This window comes from Aulonocara stuartgranti (genome assembly GCF_965226115.1).
Source record: "Aulonocara stuartgranti genome assembly, chromosome: 1".
NCBI classification, from domain to species: domain Eukaryota; kingdom Metazoa; phylum Chordata; class Actinopteri; order Cichliformes; family Cichlidae; genus Aulonocara; species Aulonocara stuartgranti.
This window is the reverse complement of record NC_138939.1, coordinates 34,244,476-34,268,454: the sequence shown is the minus strand read 5'-3', so window position 1 is coordinate 34,268,454 and position 23,979 is coordinate 34,244,476. Positions and strand designations below refer to the sequence as shown.

General features: G+C 42.5%; 1 protein-coding gene across 2 annotated transcripts in view; it reads left to right on the top strand.

Moving 5' to 3' along the window:
- Positions 1-23,979, top strand: part of nav2a (neuron navigator 2a) — a 214,727-nt gene that overhangs the window by 184,131 nt on the left and 6,617 nt on the right. For both annotated transcript variants that reach the window (XM_082535136.1, XM_082535135.1), the window contains 21 exons: positions 3,868-3,997; positions 5,733-6,051; positions 6,240-6,963; positions 8,358-8,577; positions 10,136-10,419; positions 11,460-11,525; positions 12,169-12,213; positions 12,786-12,946; positions 13,075-13,257; positions 15,551-15,603; positions 17,533-17,556; positions 17,950-18,024; positions 19,570-19,653; positions 19,774-19,897; positions 20,086-20,270; positions 21,751-21,923; positions 22,018-22,171; positions 22,398-22,584; positions 22,704-22,801; positions 22,902-22,997; positions 23,186-23,360. In XM_082535136.1, coding sequence (XP_082391262.1) covers positions 3,868-3,997; positions 5,733-6,051; positions 6,240-6,963; positions 8,358-8,577; positions 10,136-10,419; positions 11,460-11,525; positions 12,169-12,213; positions 12,786-12,946; positions 13,075-13,257; positions 15,551-15,603; positions 17,533-17,556; positions 17,950-18,024; positions 19,570-19,653; positions 19,774-19,897; positions 20,086-20,270; positions 21,751-21,923; positions 22,018-22,171; positions 22,398-22,584; positions 22,704-22,801; positions 22,902-22,997; positions 23,186-23,360 — 3,560 coding nt within the window. The remainder of the gene's footprint in view (positions 1-3,867; positions 3,998-5,732; positions 6,052-6,239; positions 6,964-8,357; positions 8,578-10,135; positions 10,420-11,459; positions 11,526-12,168; positions 12,214-12,785; positions 12,947-13,074; positions 13,258-15,550; positions 15,604-17,532; positions 17,557-17,949; positions 18,025-19,569; positions 19,654-19,773; positions 19,898-20,085; positions 20,271-21,750; positions 21,924-22,017; positions 22,172-22,397; positions 22,585-22,703; positions 22,802-22,901; positions 22,998-23,185; positions 23,361-23,979) is intronic.

Sequence of the window (23,979 nt, the reverse complement as noted above, 5' to 3'; positions counted from 1 at the left end):
CTCAGAGTATAGATAGCAAATGTTTTCCCAGGACAGAAGACAATAGGACTAGACACCAAAGAGAGATGGAGAAAAAAATGGAGAGAGCGAGAGAGAGAGACATTCCTCAGTGTGTTGTCTAGTCCAGTCCAGTCCTGTCTTACAGGGACAGCTGTGTCATTTTCATACCACAGGGCTCCTGGGCTCCAGCCCAGAATGTGCCGTTCTCCACTGCCTTCATCTTCACACTGTTCGCACTTAGTCCTCATATCATTTGTTTTGTTTGTTTGTTTTAAGCTTTAAGTGTATTCAAATATATGGTCTTTTTTCAGACTTTCAACTTTTTCTTATACCATAATAATACTTTTTGAAGTACCTCAAACACAGGAAACACTTCCTCCTGGGCTTCAAGGCAATGAGCACCTGCAGGTGTAAATGCTGTTGTGAGGCAGCGTTGGCTTAGAGAAATTGATATCCTTCATGCTGTACCATTTAGTGATAGGAATAAATTGTTTTGCATGGTTATGATGGCACTGATTTGTGTGGAGGTAAAGTCTAGACACTCCTTCTGTCCCGATGCTTCCACAGGACTCACCTGTCAAGTTGTCCATGCTCTTATCTGCGTCGTGCATCAAACCCTGAGGGCTGGAAGTCAGAGAGACCGTCAGTTAAAGCCGCTCCCTCTTCCTCTCCCATCTGTCTGTCTGTATAGTGGGCAGAGCAGCAGTTTGGGGTTATGTGATACAGCTGCAACGTGAGGACCAGTAGTCACCCCTCAAACACAGGAAATCCCCTTACTTCTGCTTCGCAGCTCTGTTGTGGCCCCACGTCTGTGTGTACATTTCTGCGGCACAGATCCTGTGTGCATGTGCCAGAGTCGGACTGGGCTTTTCAGGAAGGGGGGGTACAGTACAGCAGACCAACCCACCACAGCCTCAAGGGACACACACAAGAAAAGTTAAAACAAACACAACCGCTGCCCTTTTCTCAGGACACTTTTAGACACTTCTATTGGCTGACCCGAGCAGGAGCCCATTTTTTTCATTCATCCTCTTGCCTCCCCCTCTCTGCTTTTCTCTTTAAGGAATTTTGGAGGTTTGACTTCTGAACTCTGACCCCTTCGGGAAAGCAGCAAGTTTTCTAAAGGGACCTGGTTTGAGACGAGGGTTCTCGCTCTCTCTTCATTTAGGTCACTTTCTTTCTTCACTTCTGTCCTGTTTGACTGGTTTGCAGAGTGACACAGTGTAGCCACATGTCATCCCGATGAATGACAAACTTGCACATACAGTTTAACTGCAAACTCCACTACATGTAAGAGTCACTTTTCCGTTCATTTCCATACCCTATCCCGCTTGCTTCTGTTATATTATGTTAGAGGAAGAAATCTAAAAATCCCGAAATTTTCTACATGACTTGATCCTGTAAAAGGTTAAGAGGAGAAAATATATAATTTTATGATTTGGGTAAACTGGAAGAGTTAGGAGTACATCACATCATCCCCTCAGTGTGATGATCTATTAAATGCCGACCTCATTGGCCTGTGTTTGGCACCGGTTCCCCCGTCTCTGTCTCCTGTGATTGGCTGTAAAGGGCTCAGTGGTTGTTAACTGGCAGGTTGCTTTGCCAGCGGGAGGCTGTGGGCTGAGCCACGCCGCTTGGCCTGATCTCTAATTAGCACTGGCTTGTCAGCTGGTCAGGGTGGATCTGTCTGGGAAATTGCAGTCTTACAAACACACACACACACACACAGGCATAAGCCATGGCTGGGAAAGACACAAAAAAGCAGCAGCGGGATGCGGATTGTCCTTTAGTTTCAGAGACTTTGTCTGTGATCATGCAGTTTTGACTTTTGTTGCCTCTTGATTTTTGTCAGGCTGAAGTGGCTTATTTAGGGCTTGGGGTGTGTTTCAGTGTGCACTCTTTAGTGGTGCGGCTGCAGCAGTGAAGTGGTTAAAAGTCCCGGGGGAAGCTCATGTTACCAGCAGTAGGGCAGGCCCTTCTCCCCCCCCCTCCTTACAGGTTTCTCTCTCTGTTAGTCCAGAGAGAGACGAAGAGTGCCCGAGGGGTGAAGCATCAGCGCAACGAGTGACAAAGGAGCTCAATCTAGGAACTTTGCCAGGGCAAGAGAGGGAGCGAGAGACATTGAGGAAGCTCAGAGTGAGAGAGCGACAGACAGAGAGGGAGTGGGACAGATATTTGGCTGCGTGAACTCTCTCAGCGGCATGGAGTCATGAAGCTCTCTGTCCAGCTCGGCATTTTCCCGCAGCGCTCTGCTTCCCACAGCAACCAAGGCACCCTGAGCAGGTAGATACCTATGTGTGTTCTTATCTTTGTGTGCGCGCACAAACGCATAAAAGAAAGTAGAAAGTTTGTCCTTTAGCACAGACAGCTATGATTTGTTGAGAATCTGCAAAGGCCATTGCAGATTTCATATGTTATCTTTATTTCCTTTTTGGGTTTTTTTTTCTTGCATTGATGTGTGTGGGAATTTCCCCTGTGGCTGTGTGGATGAGCTGAACCGGTTGCGGTCACTCTCAATCTCTCTGCACCTCACAGCTCGTTTGCTTTACGGATGCTTTCAACTCTGAAAGCCAATGGCTCCACTCACTCTGCTTGTGCCGGTGATCCCAGAAGGAAGTTGTGTTTTCCCCTGTCTCTGTTTGTCAGGTTGTTAGCAAGGTTGCTCCAAAAGCAGCAGATGTATTTTGTTTAGAGTCTGCCAAGAAACAGCTGATTAGGTTTCGGTGGCAATCTGAGTCTGGGATTTTTGCCATAGGAAATGCTTTGTTTTTGTTTAGTTTTCTCTTTTTTTTAAGGCCATAATTATATGTTTTCATGCGGACTTCCAAGTTAGCCACTGAGCAGTAATGTTGTATAAAAATCAAGACTGCAAGATGAATGAGGAATTGGAGCAGTTAGAAAATAAACGATGGGATATTTGAGTTTAGGTTTTTGGTGGTCTTTCAAACACGTACCCTTAATGAGATGAAGCTCTTGTGTTGGTGCTTATGTTCAGACACTATTGTTGATTTGAGGAGTTTTGCTCATTTTGTTAAGGGAAAGCTGCAGAAAAACACAAACTGCTCAAAGAAATCCAAATTCAACCTGTATTGTTTTAAATCATATACAGCACAACCTTCATAGTTTACAAATTCTCTGGTTTTACTTCATTTTAGAAATAGAACATTTTAGGTAATAACAGATTTATCTGACAGACTAACTTATAAAGAGTATTTGTAGATGAAACGTACAATATACTGAGACAAGCATGTGTCCTCGATGAGTCTTAAAAATGCAAGTGACAGCTTGACAAGAGTTGTGCGCGTGTGTGTTCTGATGCCAACCCTGTACCGGCCATCACCATTTGCCCCCCCCGGTCCTTTCAGAGTGATCTTTGCCAACTGGCTGGGTTTCCTGTCCCCCACAGATTCTAAGCAACACACACACACACACGCATATTTACAAATATCCTGTTCAGATGGGTCTGTTTGAACAGTTCAGACACACACAAGCACACCATGATGTCACCCCTCCATTGCGCCTTTGTTCGTGTGATAGACAACCCCATTCAGCCTGTTTGTGTGTGTGTACCCACACTGAATTCAGTTCAATTTCAATGAATATAAATCACGAGGCAGCTCTGAACGTTTATTTCAGTTTAGCAGTGCTCAAAGTTCTGTGCGTCTGTGCCTGAAAAGAAATATGGAAATGGGGGAAAGGGAACAGAATAATTACTTTTAGGTAGTGCAGTGTTGTATTCATAGGATAAGAAGCATCACAATTCAGTCTGGTGTCTCCAAGCTCTGCTGTCTTCCTTTTTGTCTTCACTCTGGAAGAAGCACTATTTAAAATGAGTGTTTCCTCCTGTACTGGTGTGTGTGTGTCTAGTTGGGACGACAGCAGCTCTGTGAGCAGTGGCATCAGCGACAACATCGACACAGATGACATCAACACCAGCTCCTCCATCTCCTCATACGCCAACACCCCCGCAGCACAGCGCAAGGGCCTCAGTACACAGGTGAGACTACACACTCAAGAACACTGCAGTCTTTTTAAGAGTGTTTAGAGCTTCTCGTCAAAGATGATCATTTTTGTTTTATCATTATTTTTGATTTATTTCGCCAAAATAGAGCAGGCATTTTCTTTGTGCCCACATGAAAACTCAAGGGTACCAGTCAAGAAAAATGTTAGCTGTTGTTATTTAGGACATAACAGTGTTTTCTGATTATGGTTGTGTAAGAGGTCCACCATCCGGGCACCTCACACCAACCTGTTTCATGACATTTTAATTTGACAGCTGAAAATATGGGGTGCTTGATAAAACCACAGTCTTTATTTGAAAATAGAAATAATAAATCTTTATTGTTGTTGCTGCACACATGTCTGCAAGTCTTAACAAACCTGTAATCTATAGCCTAACCTTCTGTCTTGACGCTAGTTATAAATATGAAACCATCTGTATCTGAGGTTGGAAACATTCTGCTGTAGTTGCATGCCTGCTTTGAGTTTAACAACTTTCTGAAGCCTTTGTTTCCATCTGTGGCTCCAGATCTTTGTTGCTTTGTGGATTCAAAATGACAGCAAGGCATTAATGGTTTTTTTTAATTTAGAAACTGTCTGATGGCCAGTGGACATACAGGCCTCTTTGTACACTCTATAAAAACATACTCAGTCTCCCACCTGAGTTGAAATGATCTGCCTTCAAAATGAACTTTGCTTTTTTCTTGTGTTCTTTAATCTTCAGGTGCAGTGGAGACGTGCCTGTCCGTTTAGTTTGGCATTTGCAGGGAGTGTATGTAACTCTCTGGGCCAAAATTAACATATTCTATCTTTTAAAATGTGAGCCAGATGAAAATTTGTGAAGGGCCTCATATGGCCTGGATTTTTATTTTTTATTTTGATTGATTTGAATGAGCGTCTGTCTGCTCTACTTCAATTTTTTTTTTTCTAACTGTGTCTGTCCCAGCATTCCTCGGCACATCTCTGAACTCTCAAAGCTAAAGCTGGTGTTGACACTAGCTTTAAACCATTAAATAGTGATTTTGAGCCACTAAAGGCTCAGGAAGTTGAGAGGTGAAATGAGAATATTAACACCTGACTCACATGTTTATGTCACACACACACACATTGTGTTGTGGCTGACGCGTGTCTGTTATTGCTTCAGAGGCAGAGGTGGAGAAGAAAAACAAAGGTGTGCACAAAGACGTCTTTCTCTTAGTGCAGCAGCCAGATTCATTAAGTGTGTGTCATCTGTCCTCGTGGAATCCTATATTGGCTGGATTTTTTTTAAGGTCTGTGAGCAGAGCTGCGTTTTTGTACCGTTGTCTGGAAAGCTGCAGAATCTACTTAAAAGCTGCTGTCATCTTTCCTGTAGCTGAAATCTACTAATTTACAAATTAAGGCTGAGCTGTAACAGCAAATTGAAAATGGTAAAGCTTAAACAGTCAGCATGATTTCAATGATCACCTATCGGAGTTTTAAAAGGCTTGCATCTTGCTTCAGAAAATTTTGAAATGAAGTAGCTTCCTCAAAAACATGAACTGCTTGACAAAGCAAAGGTAAAAAAGTGTATAAGCTGTTAGTGCTCGAGATGCTTAAGCCCAGATGTTCTCAGACAGCTGCACAGGTGGTGATGACGGCGTAAATGCTGGTAGCTTTAACCAGTATGATGGCTTTGGTCATAAAAGGGGGCTTTTTAGAGCCACATTCTCTACTACTGCAGTAAATCTGACTATCTTTGTATGTCTTCCCAGCCTGTAACGGATGCAGAGAAGCACTCAGCCTCAACACCGGCACACCAGACTTGGTCTGGAGACGAGGTCAAGAGGTCAGACGGACGTTCAGACAGCGGGGTTAGGATGGAAACAGGTTCCAGGTGGAGTCGTCGGAACCCCTCCGACATTTCTGATGAGTCAGACAAGGGTGGCTCAGGAAGAAAGACTCCCTCCGTGTCCCACACTGGCTCTTGGAGGAGAGGCATGAGCACTCAGGTGGGGGTGACGTCACCCCGGACTAAAAGCACTAGTAGCACAGGCTCCACTGGTTCAGTGAGCCACAAGACCCACAGTTCAGGTAACATGATCATCCAGCACTGATAATAAAAAAATGATCATTAAAGTCAAGTGTGACGAATAAACTTTTAGACATAAGGACAATTTGTCACATTTTATAGATGCAGGTGTCACTGTATTGAGAAAAATGAGATGTCAAGTCAGAGTTTGAAAGCCTGTGTTTCTGATGTCTCATTCTGTGTTCTGCAGGTAAGACAGATGATGTTAAGGTGTCAGAAAAAGGACGTCTCTCTCCTCGTTCCAACGGCCTTCATCGCTCACCCTCGGATGCTGGGCGCAGCAGTGGTGATGAGGCCAAAAAACAGACAATCCCCACCAGCCGCACACCGACAACACACACACTCACAAACACCGTCTCCGAGCCCCACACACAGACGCACGCACTGACCTCACGCACCCCAACCAGCACCTTTGGCTTCAAGAAGCAAGGCCATGGGATGGTAACAATGGTTACCGCCAGTGGTGCCACCATCACCAGCGGCTCGGCTACACTGGGGAAGATGCCTAAATCTGGGGCGCGCTCACTGTCCGGAGGGTTGAAGGCTGGCGGGCAGGATGGAGGCACAGTGTTAGGACACCATGATGATGGTTTCCTCCCGATGAGCGCCCGCTCCACCCTGCAGTACCGTAGCCTGCCGAGACCCAGCCGCTCTGGAGCAGCCGCCCGCAATGGGAACCGCTCCTCCACCAGCAGCATTGAAGCCGCTGTGCTTTCTGTCACCTCTCATGGGAAAAACTCAATCAGCATAGCCAAGGCCAACGGCTCAGCAAGCCTGCTGGCCAATCAGACAGATCGGGAAAAAGGTGTCTCTGAGATTGACAACCTCAGGAGTGGGGTCGCGATGCAGAGCGGAGGAGCAGCAACTGTTCCTCTGACAGGAAGACAGCAGGTTTCTTCACCTACATTACGCAGGTGAACACACACACTTAGAAACCATCGTTTTGTATGCTGAGTAATCCTGCAGACTCACTGACAGCTAAGTGATGAGCCACCCTCTGTGGGGGCCCTCTTGTATGGGCTTGACTTCACCCGCATGCAGTACACACACACACTGAAGACCATTTTAAAGGCAGTAATCATGCACTCACAGCAAATGATAAGTAGTGGTGAGTAAGGAACACATGTGTAGACTTGTTACAGTCTTTGAGAGGTTAAATCAGGCCATTGTGAATCAGACCTTGAGCTCGGCTGATCAGCTGCCAAGCCTCAGCCTTGGTGGTGTGGGGTGTGGCACAGGGTAATGGAAGCTGAGTCTTACCTCAGCTCTCTGCCCTCATTAATGTGAGGGAGTGATAACTCTTCAAAGAGACTGTGCTGCTATTATCGCCTACCACGGCTCCAGTCACCGCTGCCTGCCATTTAAATCTAACCACAGATTAGCATAGAAAGAGGAGAGAGTTGTGTGTGTGCTGGCCTTGTCTCAGATTCACTGACTATACTGGCTACAGTTTTGCTACTGTCCTCTTTGTTACAGAGTTGAAATGAATACAGTTGAATTGTTGGCAAAACAAAAGCACTTTTAAATCACTTTGCTGCTCCATTTAACACTTTAATCCTGCCACAGCTCCAAACTAGGCTGTCCAGGTAATCTAAGTTTTAGTTTTCAGCTTTCAGTGATTATAAAACTAAGGTATTGATGAAAGAAAAAACAACAACAACAACAAAAGTTGTTCGGTCATATTTTAGACGTTTTATCTTCTATCATAAATATGGTGCTCTGAAGTACAACACAGCCTTTTGTCCTTACCTGTAAGATCAAACTGACTTCTTTTCTAGCTTTGGCAGCTTTAGTTCAGTGTATTGATTTATTCATATGTTTATTAAGGTTTTTATTTTTAAATTCAGCGAATGCCCGATGCTTCCAGAGTAAATTTCAGAGTAATAACATGAAATGATGATCATCATCTCAACACAAACGTAATAGAATGATGGTACTCTCTAAACATTTTACTCCTTTTTCTATTTTCTATTAATATTAATATGCTACTTTTTTAAATTGGTTTTGCTAGAAGTTTCCTCCTGTTAAAAGGGAGTTTTTCCTTCCCACTCTCACCAAGTACTTGCTCATAGGGGCTTGTATAATTGTTAGTTTTTTTCTGTATTATTGTAGGCTCTCTATCTCACAATATAGAGCACCTTTGGGCGATTATGGTTTGGTGCTGTATACAAAAATCGAAATGGAATTATTTATGCGATGATATACTACAGTGTTAATTGTGAATTTGCTGATTACAAATACAAGATTGCACACTTTCTGCTCTACTACAAGCACTTTAGCTTTTCTGCCTCTTCCGCATTTACCACAGATTATTTGGTGGAAAGCCCAGTAAACAGGCGCCAGTGACCACAGCTGAAAGCATGAAGAACTCTACTGTTATCTCCAACCCCCATGCTACCATGAATCATGTGGCTACAGTGCTGGAGTCTCCCGATGGAGGACTAAGTTGCTTGGACAACGAAACCAGCAGTCACCTGTTTGGAGGCCGGGCACTTGGATCGGGGACAGGCACGCTGGGCAGTGAGCAGGTGAGCAGGACGTAAATAATGGAGAGACTGGATTAGAATATCAGTCAAATAAAAAATATTACATCTATCAAGAAGATTCTTTATTCTCTACAGAAAGAATTTCATTTATACACTATAGGTGCTATCAGTCTTTTAAACTTTTGAAATTGCTGAACTAGACTGGATATTAGTTGATTTTAGTAGATGTCGATTTTGGATCTGTCAAGGGAACAGCTACTTATTCATTAGCTGTACTTTTACATGTAGCTGTACAGTTCTCCAACTGCTCACCACCTGTTAGTTACCATAAAAAGAGCCAAAGTATCTACTTGGTTTGTTTTGTGGTTTAAAAGCAGCTATACAAAAATAAGAAACATGTTTGCAGCATGACAAGAAGGTATTAATTAATGAATTCATGGAGTACAAAGGATGAATTGAAAGAGTTCCCAACTTTATTTATTAGGCCTTTGAGAAGTACCATCTGGTTTTGAAGGCAGTTCCAAAGTCAGAAGACGTGCCTATTCCTCCGTGGTTGGTCAGGGATTACATGAACTAAAGTTAAACGGGTTGCCATGAAATTTGGCACAGACATCCATCTGGTCTTTAGAGTTAATGCTACAGCGACTGCACGTGTTAGCTTTGCGATTTCTGGTCGACATCCAAACAAGAAGGTCAGGTTCGGCTTTTAGATTCAAAATGGTTATGCGCCTCTGAGCTCAGCAATGATCCAGATGTGTGTTAAGCACGTGAGATATGTTTGTAGAACTACTACAAGGCTTTGGGAGGGACACGGAGATAATTTCTGTTCTCACCTTACTAATTCCACAAATGTGGTAATTTCCTCGAACTGCTGTTAGGTGTGTTCAGTTGAAGTAGAACCTGGCAGTGTGTGTACTTGTTGGATTGACTGTAGGCTACATATTGCAGCACAGCACAAATGTGTGAGCATGCTGGATCATGACCTTTCCATCATGTTCACACATGATTCATTAGGCTTAACCAGATTAGTTATGAATCATGAAGTGTCACACTTTGTCATCTTTTACAAAGTAGCAGTCGTGTCTTTTTAAACAGTGGGCACGAAGATATCCAAATACTCAGTTATCCTAATGAATATACATCCTCTGAGAAAACTAGAACATCTTGTATACTTGTGAGGGTGCATGTTTAAAAATATGTCTGTTTGCTTTTATAATAGGGTTAGCATTGTCCTGGGCCAAAACAGGCCACTCAGTAAAAACACGGCTAACACAGTCGATCTTTTGGCAGTTAAAGAGCCAAATGCTAGTTTGTAGGGATAAAATATAGACCTAGAAGAAGGTCAATATCAATATATTTTTCCCTCATCAGCTCAGGGTTAACTAAGGTTAACCCATTAGGCCAGAAACATGTCTCCCAATATGATAATCTTACTCTGTGACTGCGAGATGTGTAAATCAGCAAGTTTAATTGGACTGTGTCAGTGCTCTATCTTATTGCTGCACATCACAAAATAATCACTTCAAAATATAGGCAGATTTTTATTTTTATTTTTATTTTTATTTTTTTTATGTTAAATCTAATTTTTGATCATCCTCAGGCCTCCAGCCCTGGCTCTGTGTACTCCTCCACTGGACCCTCCAACAGCCTGACGTGGGGAACCACCCTGAGCAGCTCCTCTGTGCAGAGCAGGGAGAGCACCCTGGGTGGACACGGTGGAACTGGAAGCGTGGGTTTCCCTTCTGTCAGCAGCATGCACACGAGCAGCGAGTCCATCGACATGAGCCTAGGCAGCGCCGGAGGTGGCGGCCACGGGACCCACAGGGAGGACACGCTGTCCGCTCTGGGTCGCACCGGCAGTGTCAAGACCGGCATGTCTGAAAGGTTAGAACACACATTTCCTACGAATGATCAAACATTGAGCCCTTTAATATTTTACATTCATCAGTTTGATTTTTGCAGAAGATTTCACATTAATGACAGTTCACCTGAGGAGAAAAAAAGTCGGATTGTGTAGAAGTCCTCTTAACTGTTACCTCTGTAAGCACTTTACTAATGTTTATGGTGTTGACTAGTTTTGAGTTGTAATGTTCTTTTGGTACATTATGTTAAAAAAAGACAGTAAAGCAGGTTAGTTATCTCATGACCTTGCAGTGTGCCTCAGTTTCTCAGTCAGATCAGTGCCTCATTATAACATTGTGTTTCTAAAAGCTAAGATAGCAACAGCTAAAAAGAGTTGTTAGTTAAAAGGACAAATAAGACAGTAATTGTAGTAAAATAATACAATCCAGCTGAATCCAGCTATTAATGAATGACCACTGTAGCTGCAAACAGCAGTTGAGGCATGCATTTCTTATTACCCTTCATGTAAAATGGTCATGGCCTAATGAAGCAAATAAAAAGCTCCTTACATATGAAAGCGTAGGTTAAGTAAAAAATGGTTTGTATAATGCTTAATTCTAGTGAGCACTTGAAGTCTTTTATTCTAAGATCTATTGTGTCCAACATTCTGTTGACTTGACATCAGCTACCTTTTAAAGAACTCAGAATCAAAATGATGTATAAAGCATCCACCATGGTGAGTTGTCACTTCTTGTTTGTCATTCTGTCTGCACTCGAGCAGAAACATAATCCCGTGGCGCCCTCAGCTGATTATACAGTAATTGTGGTCATTGTAGCAGATTCCATCCTGACAGGTTGACTTTGTAATGTGACAGGAATGACATAGAGGAAACTTAATAGCATCTGAAGTTCAAGCTTTAAGGAGGTGACATCACCCTCGCTGAGTTTTCTTATTAGCTTCGCTGGTGAAGCGTCATGGACTTGATCTGTTCTTAAACATTTCTTCATTTGCGTTATTTTCTAAAAACTTTCTTTCTCTGTGTCTGTTGTGCGTTTTTTTTCCCCTTCCTGTCTTCCATCAGTCCCCTCTCCTCCCCCTCTGCTAGCCCTATATTCAGCCGAAACACCCTACCTCGGAGGCAGGACAGGTAAAATGTGCCTGTATGCAAGTGCTAGGCTTCTGGTGAAACAGCTGTGGATTTACCTACTAAACCACCACCTGCTGTCACACAGAGAGCACCACCAATAACCTCAGAGAGTCCCTCTGTGCGGTAGTTAGTTAGTATTTTGTGGTTTTAGTTTGAAATGTGTCGCTCTGTGTGGTGGTTTGTGTGGATATTGTTTTTATGACCTTTTTTTTAAGCTACTGTGTGAATGGTTGTGTGTCAGAGTGCATTTGTGAGGGTGTCTGTGTGGATGTTGGCAGCTTCAGTGTTTTTGTTTGGCGGACAGCTTCTAGTCTGTTATGACTGTTCACTTATCGCCACCTTGTGGTAGAGTACAGAGATGCCAGCATGAGCTTAGGTTGTGTTTGAGTTTTCACTGCAAAAATATCAATCTCAGATCATTATTTTTATTTATCTTTCTGAGTCTTTAAACTCTTTTCCACAGAAAAACTGAAAAATTGTGTCCAAAAAAATTTAAAAAAAGATGACTCAACATGTAAAGATGGATGTTTTTTGCAGTCTAGAAATAATATAATTTGGTAGTTGTTGAGAGATGCAGCCACACATGTTTCCTTGCCTCCTTGCTTCCTTTGTTTTCCTCTTCTGAAGTGTTTCTCTCCCACAGCGGACCACACTGTGGTAGAAACACTCTGCCTAAGAAGGGACTCAGGTACTGAATTCACTCCCCCGCTGGTCATGTTGCACTTTTGCACACTGGTTCACTAAATTGTCCTCCGCCTTTCTTTTTGTTGTTCTGCGTCCACATTCAGTCTTCGAGGCTTGTTGTCACGCTTTCAGGAATGCTTTTCTTTTTAATTTAGCACTTGGCACATTTGTTGTTGTGTTGTGCTTCTGTGCAGAGGCATGTCGCGTTGTCCCCTGTACAGATCTGTCACTGTGCTTCGATGCAGCACACTTGATTGTGGGCCTCAGATTTTCTTTGGCTTCTGCTCTGCTTTTTTTTTTTTTTCCTGCTAGTTTATGTTTCTCACAGCTGGAAGTCGGTCAGTGTTGGCACATTGTTGTCTTAAATTGTTTCAGCATCTGATTCATCTGTCGCTAAATCCAAGCCATTAATCAGTTTGCTTCAGCAAAAAAAAAAGAAAGAAATCATCTCACTGATTGTGACGTATCTGGGGAAAAAAATCCAAATCGAGATCAACTCATCCGTAAAAACTGAGACCTGTTCTGCTCTGTGTCCTCACTTCTGGTTTGACCTTTTTTGTCTTTGATGTCCTGTAGGTATGGTCCCTCACCACAGCTGCGAGGCCACGAGGAGGCCCGTGATTGGCTGCGCTCCCACTCCACCAGTGGCCTACAGGACTCGGCCAGCAATTCTCCGTTCTCTCCCGGCTCCAGCCTCACCTCCCCCTCTGGAACACGCTTCAACTTTGGACAACTCGGTATGTCTCCACATCTGACAATGTTACCTTAGTCCTTTGTCACAATTTTATAACATTTTATAAACATATGAGTAACAAAGAAATGTAATGCTTGCCAACTTTTACATTGCCGTATATCATTTTCACAGCATCAAGCCCGACCTCATCAGCTCAGATTAACCTTGGTGGTCTGCGCAACAACAGCCTGACCAATCAGGATGCCCCTATCGACCCTTGCTGTGACAACCGTCTGAGAAACTCCTGCATGTCGCTTGACGAGAAGACACGCACCATGAGCAGATCGGGATCCTTCAGGGATGGCTTCGAAGAAGGTAGGAGGAGACGGGAAAAAGCTGGATGTGGTGGTTTGGTGAATATTCGGTGGCTCCGTGTGAGTCCTGGCCACGTTTTCCTCAGATGTTTGGTGAAATCTGTAATTAGGTGTAATCCTTTTCTAAGAACTGCATGCCCCCCATCCCTCTGTGACTGTGAAGCCTCAGCTTCCTTATTTCACGTCCTCATGCCAAAAGAATTATTATTCCATTTGTTTAGAGAACATTAGGGCAGATTACAACCCCTCCTCAAAGAAAAGCCCTTTATCCCCCTTAGAAATCCATAATCAGCTTTAGTGTGGCTTTGTTTTTTTCATAAGCTTGTTTATTGGGAAAAGTACCCACCAGTGCTTTTCCCACCAGCGGGCAGACTCCCCACTCAGGAGAGGTTTCTCTGCTGGAGCCATCCCAATCCTCTGAGCCATAGAAACAGCACTTTGATTTAGAGGGGGGGGGAAGAGAAGAAGGGAGAGTGAAGGAAGCACAGTATTTTGTTCTCTCAATGGGGAAAAACCCAGCATTCAGTGATGTTAAAACAGTAGTTTGCTGTGAACTTGGATTTCAGTAAACCATAATAAACACATAACCTATTATAATGCAGCTGAAAGACATGCTAGGAGGTAAAGTGAAACATTTTATAGTTTAAAAAAAGTGCAGAAATTTATACTCCTCTCAAATTTGTCACAGTCATCCTGGTTGGTTTTAGGTTATAGGATGCTGACGTAAAACTTGAAAGCACAGATGATCATCACAGGCGGGTTTCACACCCAAAACTGTAAAGGAATACAAAGGCATGTGTGTCCTCCACAGTGAAGGCGGTGTGTAAATATAGAGGACAAAGCCATGAGCAAAGACATCAAATCTGGTAACACGTTTTGTGAAACAGCTGATTGTATGTGTTCTTCTAAATTCCACATTGAAACCTTTTTTCTTTTTTTTTTTTAAATATCAAACTCTGATAAACATCTTTTGTCAGCCATACCAGACATGTTCATGATTTCACCTTTTGCCATCCATTATCTTCCTCCAGAACACTGTTACATTTCTAAGCAAACACATGTTTGAGGCTTTCTTTTGCTAAGAGACTAAGGTCACCGGTTAGTCGTGTCCTCTCTCGTGTACACAGTTTCAAAGCTGCCTTAATTTTGAAAGTCACGCACACCTGATTGTTTTTTTTTTTTTTTTTTTAAGAGTTTGGTGGAATGTGCACGCACAGTTACTTCGCTGCAAACTTATTATTAAGACACCGCCATTCCCGATAGCATATCTGCCTCAGTTCTTTCCAGCTCTACGAGTCTGTCCTCTCTTTTACTAGTGGAGATAATGACAGGGTTCACAGTGAGGTGTGAGGGATATGTGGTGACATTCAAGATTACTCAGACATAACTTTCTCCATCTCACACACTCTTGCTGTGTGTTTGTGTGTTGGTTTGCAGTGTGCAGGCCTGTGAGGATAAGAGTGTGTGTGTGTGTACATGTGCGTATTACCCAAGTGTAGAGTTACCCGACTGTTCTTTGAGTGACAGGACAAAAGTCACATTATACTCAAAACACTTTGTCGGACCTGTCCTTTTTTTAAGAGCGACACCATTATACAGTTTCACTCCATCCCCTCCACCCAAAAGCCTCCCCATTTTATCATTGTATGTTCTGATCCTCTTCCTGCATCTGCAGGCTAAAAGAGACTTACTGGGAATTTGCACTCATAAAACCTTCAGCGCTACCGGCGTCCTTAATCAAACAACTTCTGTGAAGAATAATGGATATTAGTAGTTAGAAAAAGATGTAAACTAATAATGATGATCTAAAACTAAAGTGCAGTTCACCTTTTCATGTGGCTTCCAGCACATGATTCTGTCTAGACCAAATCAAGATAAAAGTGAGTCACATCTCATACTTACAAGGCTATTTATGAACTAATAAATCAGCTGGGATCGGCACAACCTCTCGGTGCGGTTGATGACATCACACTGCTGATCCTTTCTGATCTGCTCACAGCCAGGAAACAGTGCTGGTGTTGTTTCCCTGCCTCTGATGTGTTATTACCAGTTGAGTCATTAGTTGCGCCACAGTCTGACTGCTGCATGTAGGAGTTCTTTATCTCGGCAGTCATTATGTCATTTATGAGGAGGTGGGCAGGAGCTGGGAAGACTGGGAGGAACCGTGCTGGGTGGGCAGTGTTGGAAAAGAGTGGGTGGTTAGTGAGGGGAGTGTGGGAGGTCTGCTGATAATGAAGGTGCTTGTGTCTACAGATGTAATTTCTAATCACTGCTTTCACATTTTGTCTTTTCAGTTCACGGATCATCTCTGTCTCTGGTCTCCAGCACTTCTTCCATTTACTCCACGGTGAGTTCAGAAACTGCCAAGTTAAACAGAGTTAGTCATATATGACTGAGGTTCTGAATAAAAACTACATTTTTAAAGTGATGCAAAAGAGAAGCAGTGCATTTTTTCTGGATACATTATTTTTGGGTAAATAAAGAATAAGAAAAACATTTCAATATAACTGCTACTGAAAAAGCGTGCACTTTTGTGATGGTATCTAAAAGGCAAAATCTCATTTAAGGCAGTCTTTGCAAAGCAGCAGGTATTGTGGTATTGCAGCAGCACCACAATTCACATGGAAACTGGAGAAACCAGTTTGTTCTTTTGTCAGCGCAGTTATGATATACTGACTACATGAATTGGTGAATTTACCCCCTAATCCGCGCAGATATGTAACTCAAAGATCCTGTGAGAAATTGGCTGTTTGAAGTCACACGGGACAGCCCACGAGTATGCACTGTAGCCAGTCAGAGGTTTGTGCTTCACAGTGTGGCTCCTCCTCCCTGTGTGAGTTTCCTCACCTGGGCAGGTGTAGCAGAGAAACTCTCAGACACTGGCTGGTTCTTTTTGAGATAAAGAGTCGCAGGTTCAAAATCACAGAGGGGAAGAGACTGGAAGCAAAATGATGGCAACTTTATCCTTGACAGGCGCTGTCGCATCGTGGCAACTAACGGTAGGGATGAGACGGAGCAGGGCCGTAGGGTGCAGAAAGTCTTTGTTGTTTTTCTTGTGGTCTGAGTGTTGAATACAGCTGTTAACTATCTGATTATGTGGAACTCTTTTTTTTTTTTTTTTTTTTTTTTTCTGAGTGTAGATTGCGAGGTAATGGTGCTTGATTGATTTCAGAGATTCATTTGCAGTTTAGTTTAAAGGTCTCCAGGTTAGAAATCACACTGATATGAAATTTCTTTTATCCTATTTATTGCTTGTCCTTAAAAGCACACAAACATTTTGCCTAACTAAATTATATTCACATTTGAAGAGCTTATGTGTCACCACAGAGAAAATACATGATATGTTTTGTCTGCGTTTCCAAGACAGACTGCTGTTTGTGTATCTAGGATAAGCCTTTCGTGTGTGTGCGTGTGTGTGTTAGTGTTTGCATGCAATTGACAGCTCCGTTTGCGTATGTGGACAGATGCCACGTGCCACAACACAGATGTGCTCACACACCTCTGTGCACAGATTAGATGATAAAAGCTGTTGCGTGCTGCTGCTCCGATCAGGAGCTGGAAAGTGGACAGATGGAAAAATCGTGGCTTATCAGCTCTCCTGCTCAAGTTCAGGAGCTATGCTGAAAGACTGTTGATCACACTGCAAATCACACTGCAAAGTTCTATAAATGTAATTTCGTATTTAAAAGCTTCATATTAAATCTTATATCTAATCTTCATCAGAAGATGCAAAATTCATGGAAAACTGAGGCATTTGCTACGTCGCTGTCATTGGTTGGAAATGGCGTAAGACGGCTTCATAGTCGTATTAAATTTTAGCCTCAGGGAGGCCAGTTTTGATCCAACAATACACTGACCTCTTGCTAAGAAAGATCTTTCCGTTGCAGTGTGTTTACACATAAATGTGGGTGTTGCGTGTTTCGCTGTTTTGGTGAACGGCAGCAGGGTGTGTTGTGTTCGTGCGAGCGTTTGTTTTGCATGCTCTCACTCTGTACATATTTGACTACCTGTCTTTTCTTACTATTGTTCCATGTGTAGCCTGTCAAGACAATGAATCTCTCAGTGAAATGCCTTTAGGAGGATTTCTCTACTTTCCAGACATATTACGCCAGACAATATCTTCCACAGTTTATAAAGCTCATATCCATGGAGCTAACAAATCAGACGAGAGTGTGCTCCAACCTCCACTCTGCTCTGCTTTTTAATTAAAGTCTGTCTCAATTCAGTCAGTGGTGCCCTCTAATGGTTTTCTTATCTTCTGGTGTTTGTTTTACAGAATGAGGAAAAGTCTCAGTCGGAGGTAAGCATCAGCCCGCCCACAGCACTTCTCTCCTCTTTAATTTTCCGCACACAGCCACTGGACTTGTTGGAACACGGGGATGTTTTTACAGTTGGATCCAGATACACGTGTAGCTGTATTGTGACTGACCCTGTAACAAGCTCTTGTTCCTGTGAACACCTGCGCGTGCTCTTTTATGCTTTCTGCCATTTCACCGCTGAACCTGAACTTCAATCACAGCTTCAGAGCTTCAATCTGGGAGCCTGACTCTTTTGATGCTGGATGCATTTATGTGCTTAGCGTTACATACATGCTCCATGAAGGCATGCATGTATTTAAATCTATGTGTGTATGCTTTTGTTTTGGCGCCTTTTGATGTCATGGCATTTTTTTTTTTTTCTTGTAAATCCTCAGATTCGCAAGCTTCGGCGGGAGTTGGATGCCTCCCAGGAAAAAGTTTCAGCCTTGACAACACAACTGAGTGCAAATGTAAGGCCTCAAGCACTTAAGAACATGCAAACCCAAACTGTTGAAGAACATCTGTCAAAACTATCAAAGGGGTTAAAAAAACCCTTTTATTATATATAGTATATAGTTTTTATTTTCCAAAGATTAAGCTAAATAAGCCATTATATGTCAAATAATTTCCATATATGCTCATTTCTAACTGCTAATTAGAGAAGTTTTAACAAACATATTGAGCTCTTTAAAATGCCAGCGTTTTCTCAAATTCCTGAACATTTTCCAAATACAGGCAGAAACACTTATTCAGACTGAGGGGATATCTCTTACAGGTATCATTTTACAACTGGTAGAATGATCAGAACATCTCTTTAAGCATCTCTAGACATGATCATTTCTGCCAACCCTGCTCCTGTATTGCACAAGTCCTGCCACGCTCAGCTGGTAATCTTCAGCCTGAGTGGGCGCTTGCTAGTAGTTTCACTGTGGATTAGAGATATGGAAGCAAGGCAGAGGTGTTACATTACAGCAGTGTCAAGTCCCAGCACAATGCCGAGGGTTTGTCCCAGATGTGGAGTAAAGATTTGTTGTCGATGACGCCTGGATACACAAAGTGCACACGAGTGTTGAAAGATAAGCACAGACGGAGCAGACAGGAGCTGGTATTGGGGAGGTGGGCTTTGTTCAAATGTATTTATATGCATGATGAATTATCTGAACACACCTTGAAGCCCTGGAGGCTGCTCTAAAAAGTCACGACTTGAATCACATGTCAGTCAGCACTGTGCTCAACTCTCACACACATTTCTACAGGCGTCCGCGGAACATTTATATTCACAGCCCAGAACATAATAGTGAAGGATGAGCAAGTTCACCCATGTCTAACTGTTTAAATCACCATAATGATCCATGTCACTCAAAAGGAATAGTTCAAGTCTTTTGTTGTAAATTTGTCTCCAGTTTTAATCCTTGGCACTCACATTATTTTTCTTTGACATGTCATGTCTGTGTCTGTATTTCTTTTGAACTGTGAACACATACCCAAGTTACCTCTTTCTCAGAAGGTCGTGTAAAAAAAAAAAAAAAAAAAAAACACCACCTAGAGTTAAACTAGGTCTGACCAATCGTTGACTGTCTGTGGCCTTGAATGAGCCAAGGATCCAAGGATTGTTTTTGGAACAGTTTTGTCATAGTTGTACTCGTAATGTGCCCTCTCCAGAAGATAATATTTTTTCCCAGGACATTATTGGTTAGTATATTATTTGGGTTTGGTTATGTTTTCATTTTGGTGTGAAGATGGATTGACTAACATGTTTGGGCTTTAGCCTCAAGGTTAACGTGTCTCACTTTTTTCCGTTCATCCAAAAAGTAGGCCGTTCATTTTCTTATTGTCTCTGTTTATTAAATCAAGATTGTTTCATACACTTACAGGATATTATAAAACAGACTTGGGATACAATTCTTTATACACGAACCACTTAGCTCTCTGAAGTTAGCTAAAATTTGTGTATTTGTATATTTGCCATGTTATGTAAGGAGTTGTTAAGATGCAATTTGATTGTTTCTTGTCAGGCTCACCTGGTGGCAGCGTTTGAACAGTCTCTGGGCAACATGACCATAAGGCTGAAGAGTCTCACCTTGACGGCCGAGCAGAAGGTAAAAACAGAATAGAAAAAAAGAAAAAAATGTTTGGTTTCTGATGTTTGAAAGAAAACTACTGTGCACAAAGTCTCTGTAGATGATTGTTAGGTTGATCATCATGTTTTTTCTGTACAGGACTCCGAGCTGAATGAGTTGAGGAAGACCATCGAGCTTCTGAAAAAGCAGAACGCTGTTGCTCAGGCTGCCATCAATGGAGTCATTAACACACCTGAACTTACACCTAAAGGGGATCGCACAGGTACAGAAAATAACAGTAACGCCTCAGTACAGCAATTTGAATTTGTGCCAATAATATCAGGATTATTAACTGGGAATCATGCAAAGGCACTCTAGTATAGAGGCTCTGTATAGACATGTCTGGGAGAAAGGTCATCATGGGACACATTGTAATGCCATACATCTTTTCCCCATCCTCTGTCTCCCCAGCTGGCAGTAATGGCAGTCCACAGCAGCAGCAGCAGCAGCAACAGAACCAGCAGCCAGATCTGCGCATCAAGAGACAGCACTCCTCCGACAGCGTCAGCAGTGTTGCCAGCGCGACCAGCCACTCGAGTGTGGGCTCCAACATGGATGCTGACGCTAAAAACAAAAAGAAGAACAAAAAGAACTGGGTAAGAAGCCAGCAGTTTAAATAGATTATGTACAAGGAGGTGATTGCACTGTGTGACAACAAGCAGCCATTTTTTAACTTTTTTTTTTTTGTCTTGTGTATCTGCATTTTCATATTTGTGTGGGTGACACATCTTTGTGTTTCTCCTCTTTAGCGTTCTTTGACTGGGGAGAAGGTGATTACAAACAGTATTTTCATAGGCTCAGTGTTGTTGAAAAGCAAGTAATGATGGATTTGACTGGTTATTTTAGAGATCAGAAAACATCAGCGTTTTACCTTGATATTTAGCTAAATGTAGTAGTTGTCTTTTGACCTGTAAATTATGTAGTAATGCTTTCTGGATAGAGTGTTGTCCCAATGTTGAGTCATTAGTGTTTTTTTTAATTTTTTTTATTAGTGATCATACAACAAATATGACACTTAAAAAATTTTTGTTGTTGTTGTTGAAAGACTTTTTTGTGCACCGGAGGACAAGTCAGAGATGATGAAGTACGAAACTTTTCTTCCTCCCTCTCTTCCTCCTGGTTGACTGAAACAATGTGTTTGGCCACCTGTGCTTGTCAATCCAGATGTTGTCAAATGTCAGGAAGAGCAATGTAGCACTTCTAGAGTCCTCTAGAGTTTCCTGCCTTAGGTCACAGTGGTCACAGTGATAATAAAATACCACTGCTTGGATAGATGAGACCCCACAGGAGCCTCCTCCATGCAGGTGCTGCTCATACAGTGAGTGATGTGTTGAGTGCATGGGGGCAGCGTGTGTTGGAGAGTATATAATGGATCATGAAAGACTCCTCGCTTCATGGTGGCTATGATGTAGAATTAGCTTGCAGCTGCCTGGAAGTCAAATAAAATCTCTAGTCCTGTAGGCATCTCTAGTTTAATCTGTTTGTCCCACCATAACACATTATCACCCCCAAACCCATATGAACATGTGCTGTTTTGTCTCTCTGTCTTCCTGTGCTTCGCTTCATGTGGCAGGTGTATGAGGTAAGAATGGTACGCTATGTGAAATGAAAGGAAAGAAGCCTAACCCCTGCACTTTTTATAGGTTACTAACATCGGCCCTCTTCTTCCTTTCCTGCACTTTGCTGTCACTGTAGTGCCTTTCTTCTCCTTTCTAACACTACTTCTCCCTGAAAGCTGCTCTCATGACGCTTGAGCTGGCTCTTTAAGGAAAAATTCACCTGAAAATGTCAGAAGAACCATAATGCTTGTGGTTCTTGTAGGAGATTGCCAAAACACCTTAAATAAATTACTAACATGAAGAAGAAGAAAACAAATATGTTTACATAAGAGTGTAAACATAACACATTACACTGTGTTTGGGGCTGTAGCTCTGAGTCAGTCATAAGACAGTTTCCCCCTATTTCTTCTCCCTGTGACTCACTTGCAGTTTTCCCACTACTTCCCCTCTCAACAGCTTTTCTAATAACCTCACCTGTTCATCGCCTTGCTTTCTTTCTTCTTTTTGTTTCCTGCAGTTGCGAAGTTCCTTCAAACAAGCATTCAGCAAGAAGAAATCTCCGAAGTCGGCCTCCTCTCACTCTGACATCGAGGAGATGACGGACTCTTCATTGCCATCCTCTCCCAAGCTGCCTCACAATGGCACCTCGGCCACAGGCCACATGCTCAGGAACACGCACTCCAACACACTGTGTGTACTAGCTCAACATCTGCATGTGACAAAAAACTGCTCAAATTGCACTATGTTAATGCTTCAAACTGCATTGCCTTGTGTGCGCATACAGATTGTCGGAGTGTTTGGACAGCGAGGCTGAGACGGTGATGCAGCTGCGCAGTGAGCTCAGAGAGAAGGAGATGAAACTAACTGACATCCGCCTGGAGGCTCTTAGCTCTGCACATCAGCTTGATCAACTCCGCGAGGCCATGAACCGCATGCAGGTCTGCAAATTTCAGACTGAGCTTACTGAGTATGCTTCACATTGAGATGGATGTAAACATTGAATGTCTGATTGCATATAATTGTTGCTGTACTCATGTGACTGAAGCGTTATTGATTTCTGATGTTTAGTTTAATACATTTTTAATGCTAACATTTTAATTGACATGAGGGAAGGGTGAATACATACATGTACATAAAAGATTATTTTCGGATGTTTATCTGCAGGTGGAGATTGAGAAGCTCAAGGCGGAGAATGACCGTCTGAAGCTGGAGAACCAGGGCAGCAGGACGGGCTCCCAGGCCTCCATCTCATCTTCTCCTCCCCCTCATACACACGGCCACACCCCAGGGCCTGCACCAGGGCTCTCCCAACATGGCCTCAACCTCACGGCCAGTGAGTCCACCAGCCTGGGTAAGACAGGACCTGCACAGTTCAGGATGATACATTACTCCAGTGTATTTAACAATGAAATGTTTTAATGTGTAACACTGACAATGGAGAAATCACATGTAACGTTGTCTTCCGGTCAGACATGTTGCTGGATGACACGGGCGGAGAAGGAGGAAGGAAGGAGGGGCGGCACGTGAGGATTGTCGTTAGCTTGGATGAAGACAGCAAGTGGGGAGAGGTGAGACTAATGTAACAAACGCTTTTCTGGTTGTTTTTAGGTTTTAATTTTATCTGTAGGCTTTTGGTATATTCAACTTTTTTTAATTTTTCCATCACAGGAGGCTCGACCTCGACATTTTCTTATTGGTTGCATCGGTGTTAGTGGCAAAACTAAGTGGGATGTCCTGGATGGAGTAGTCCGACGCCTTTTCAAGGTAAAGACAGGAAAATGGTTAAGAATCAGATGGAGACAAAACATGGTTGGCTGTATTTGACACATTTATACTTCCTATATTGTATAAACATAATTTCCTTCCATTCACTTTCATGTTTTTGGACAAAACATTCTCATTCAGAAACATTTCAGTCCTTAGAAAGCTGCTAAATGCTTTATCTCTGACAGGAGTACATCACCCATGTGGATCCAGTGAGCCAGCTAGGCTTGAGCTCAGACAGCGTGCAGGGATACAACATTGGAGAAATCCATCGGCCCAGCAGCCCCAGTGCCGCCAACACGCCTGAGCTGCTGCCGTGCGGCTACCTGGTGGGAGACAACACTATCAACATCCAGCTCAAAGGTACCAACCTCTCAGCATGCTCATTGGTCCCAATGAGTTCGCATCGCAGCCTTCAGTTTCCATGAGCTCAATGGAAATGTGGCTGATCGCCAGCATGTTAAATTCATCAAGGGATGAAAGATAGATAGATAGAGACCCTTGAAAGATAGATAGATAGAGATATTATATATATATATATATGACAAAGTTGTTTTTTTTAATACTTAAAGATATTATCGCTACATCTCAGAAATGACCAGCAATCTTACAGATACAGATATTTTTATATAGAGAGTAGTTTTTAAGAGAAAGGTTTCCCACAGTAATAAATCAAAACAAAACACCTTGTGCTAAAACTTAAAATATGTCTTGGGTTCAATAAATGAATAAAACATTTTATTTCACTGTAAAAAAACAAACAAACAAAAAAAACAAAAACAATGAATAAAGCTGTCAAAAAAAGGATTTTTAATTGTGATACATTAAATTATCTGAATTTAAACAAACTATTGATTGATTAAAAAATCTAATTAATACACTTTGGTTATGAAAGGTAGAGGATTTTAGCTAACTGAACTAAAGAAAATAACATTAAGATATTTGACAAACTCAGTCATCTTCTGCAAACTGCTAACCTCCC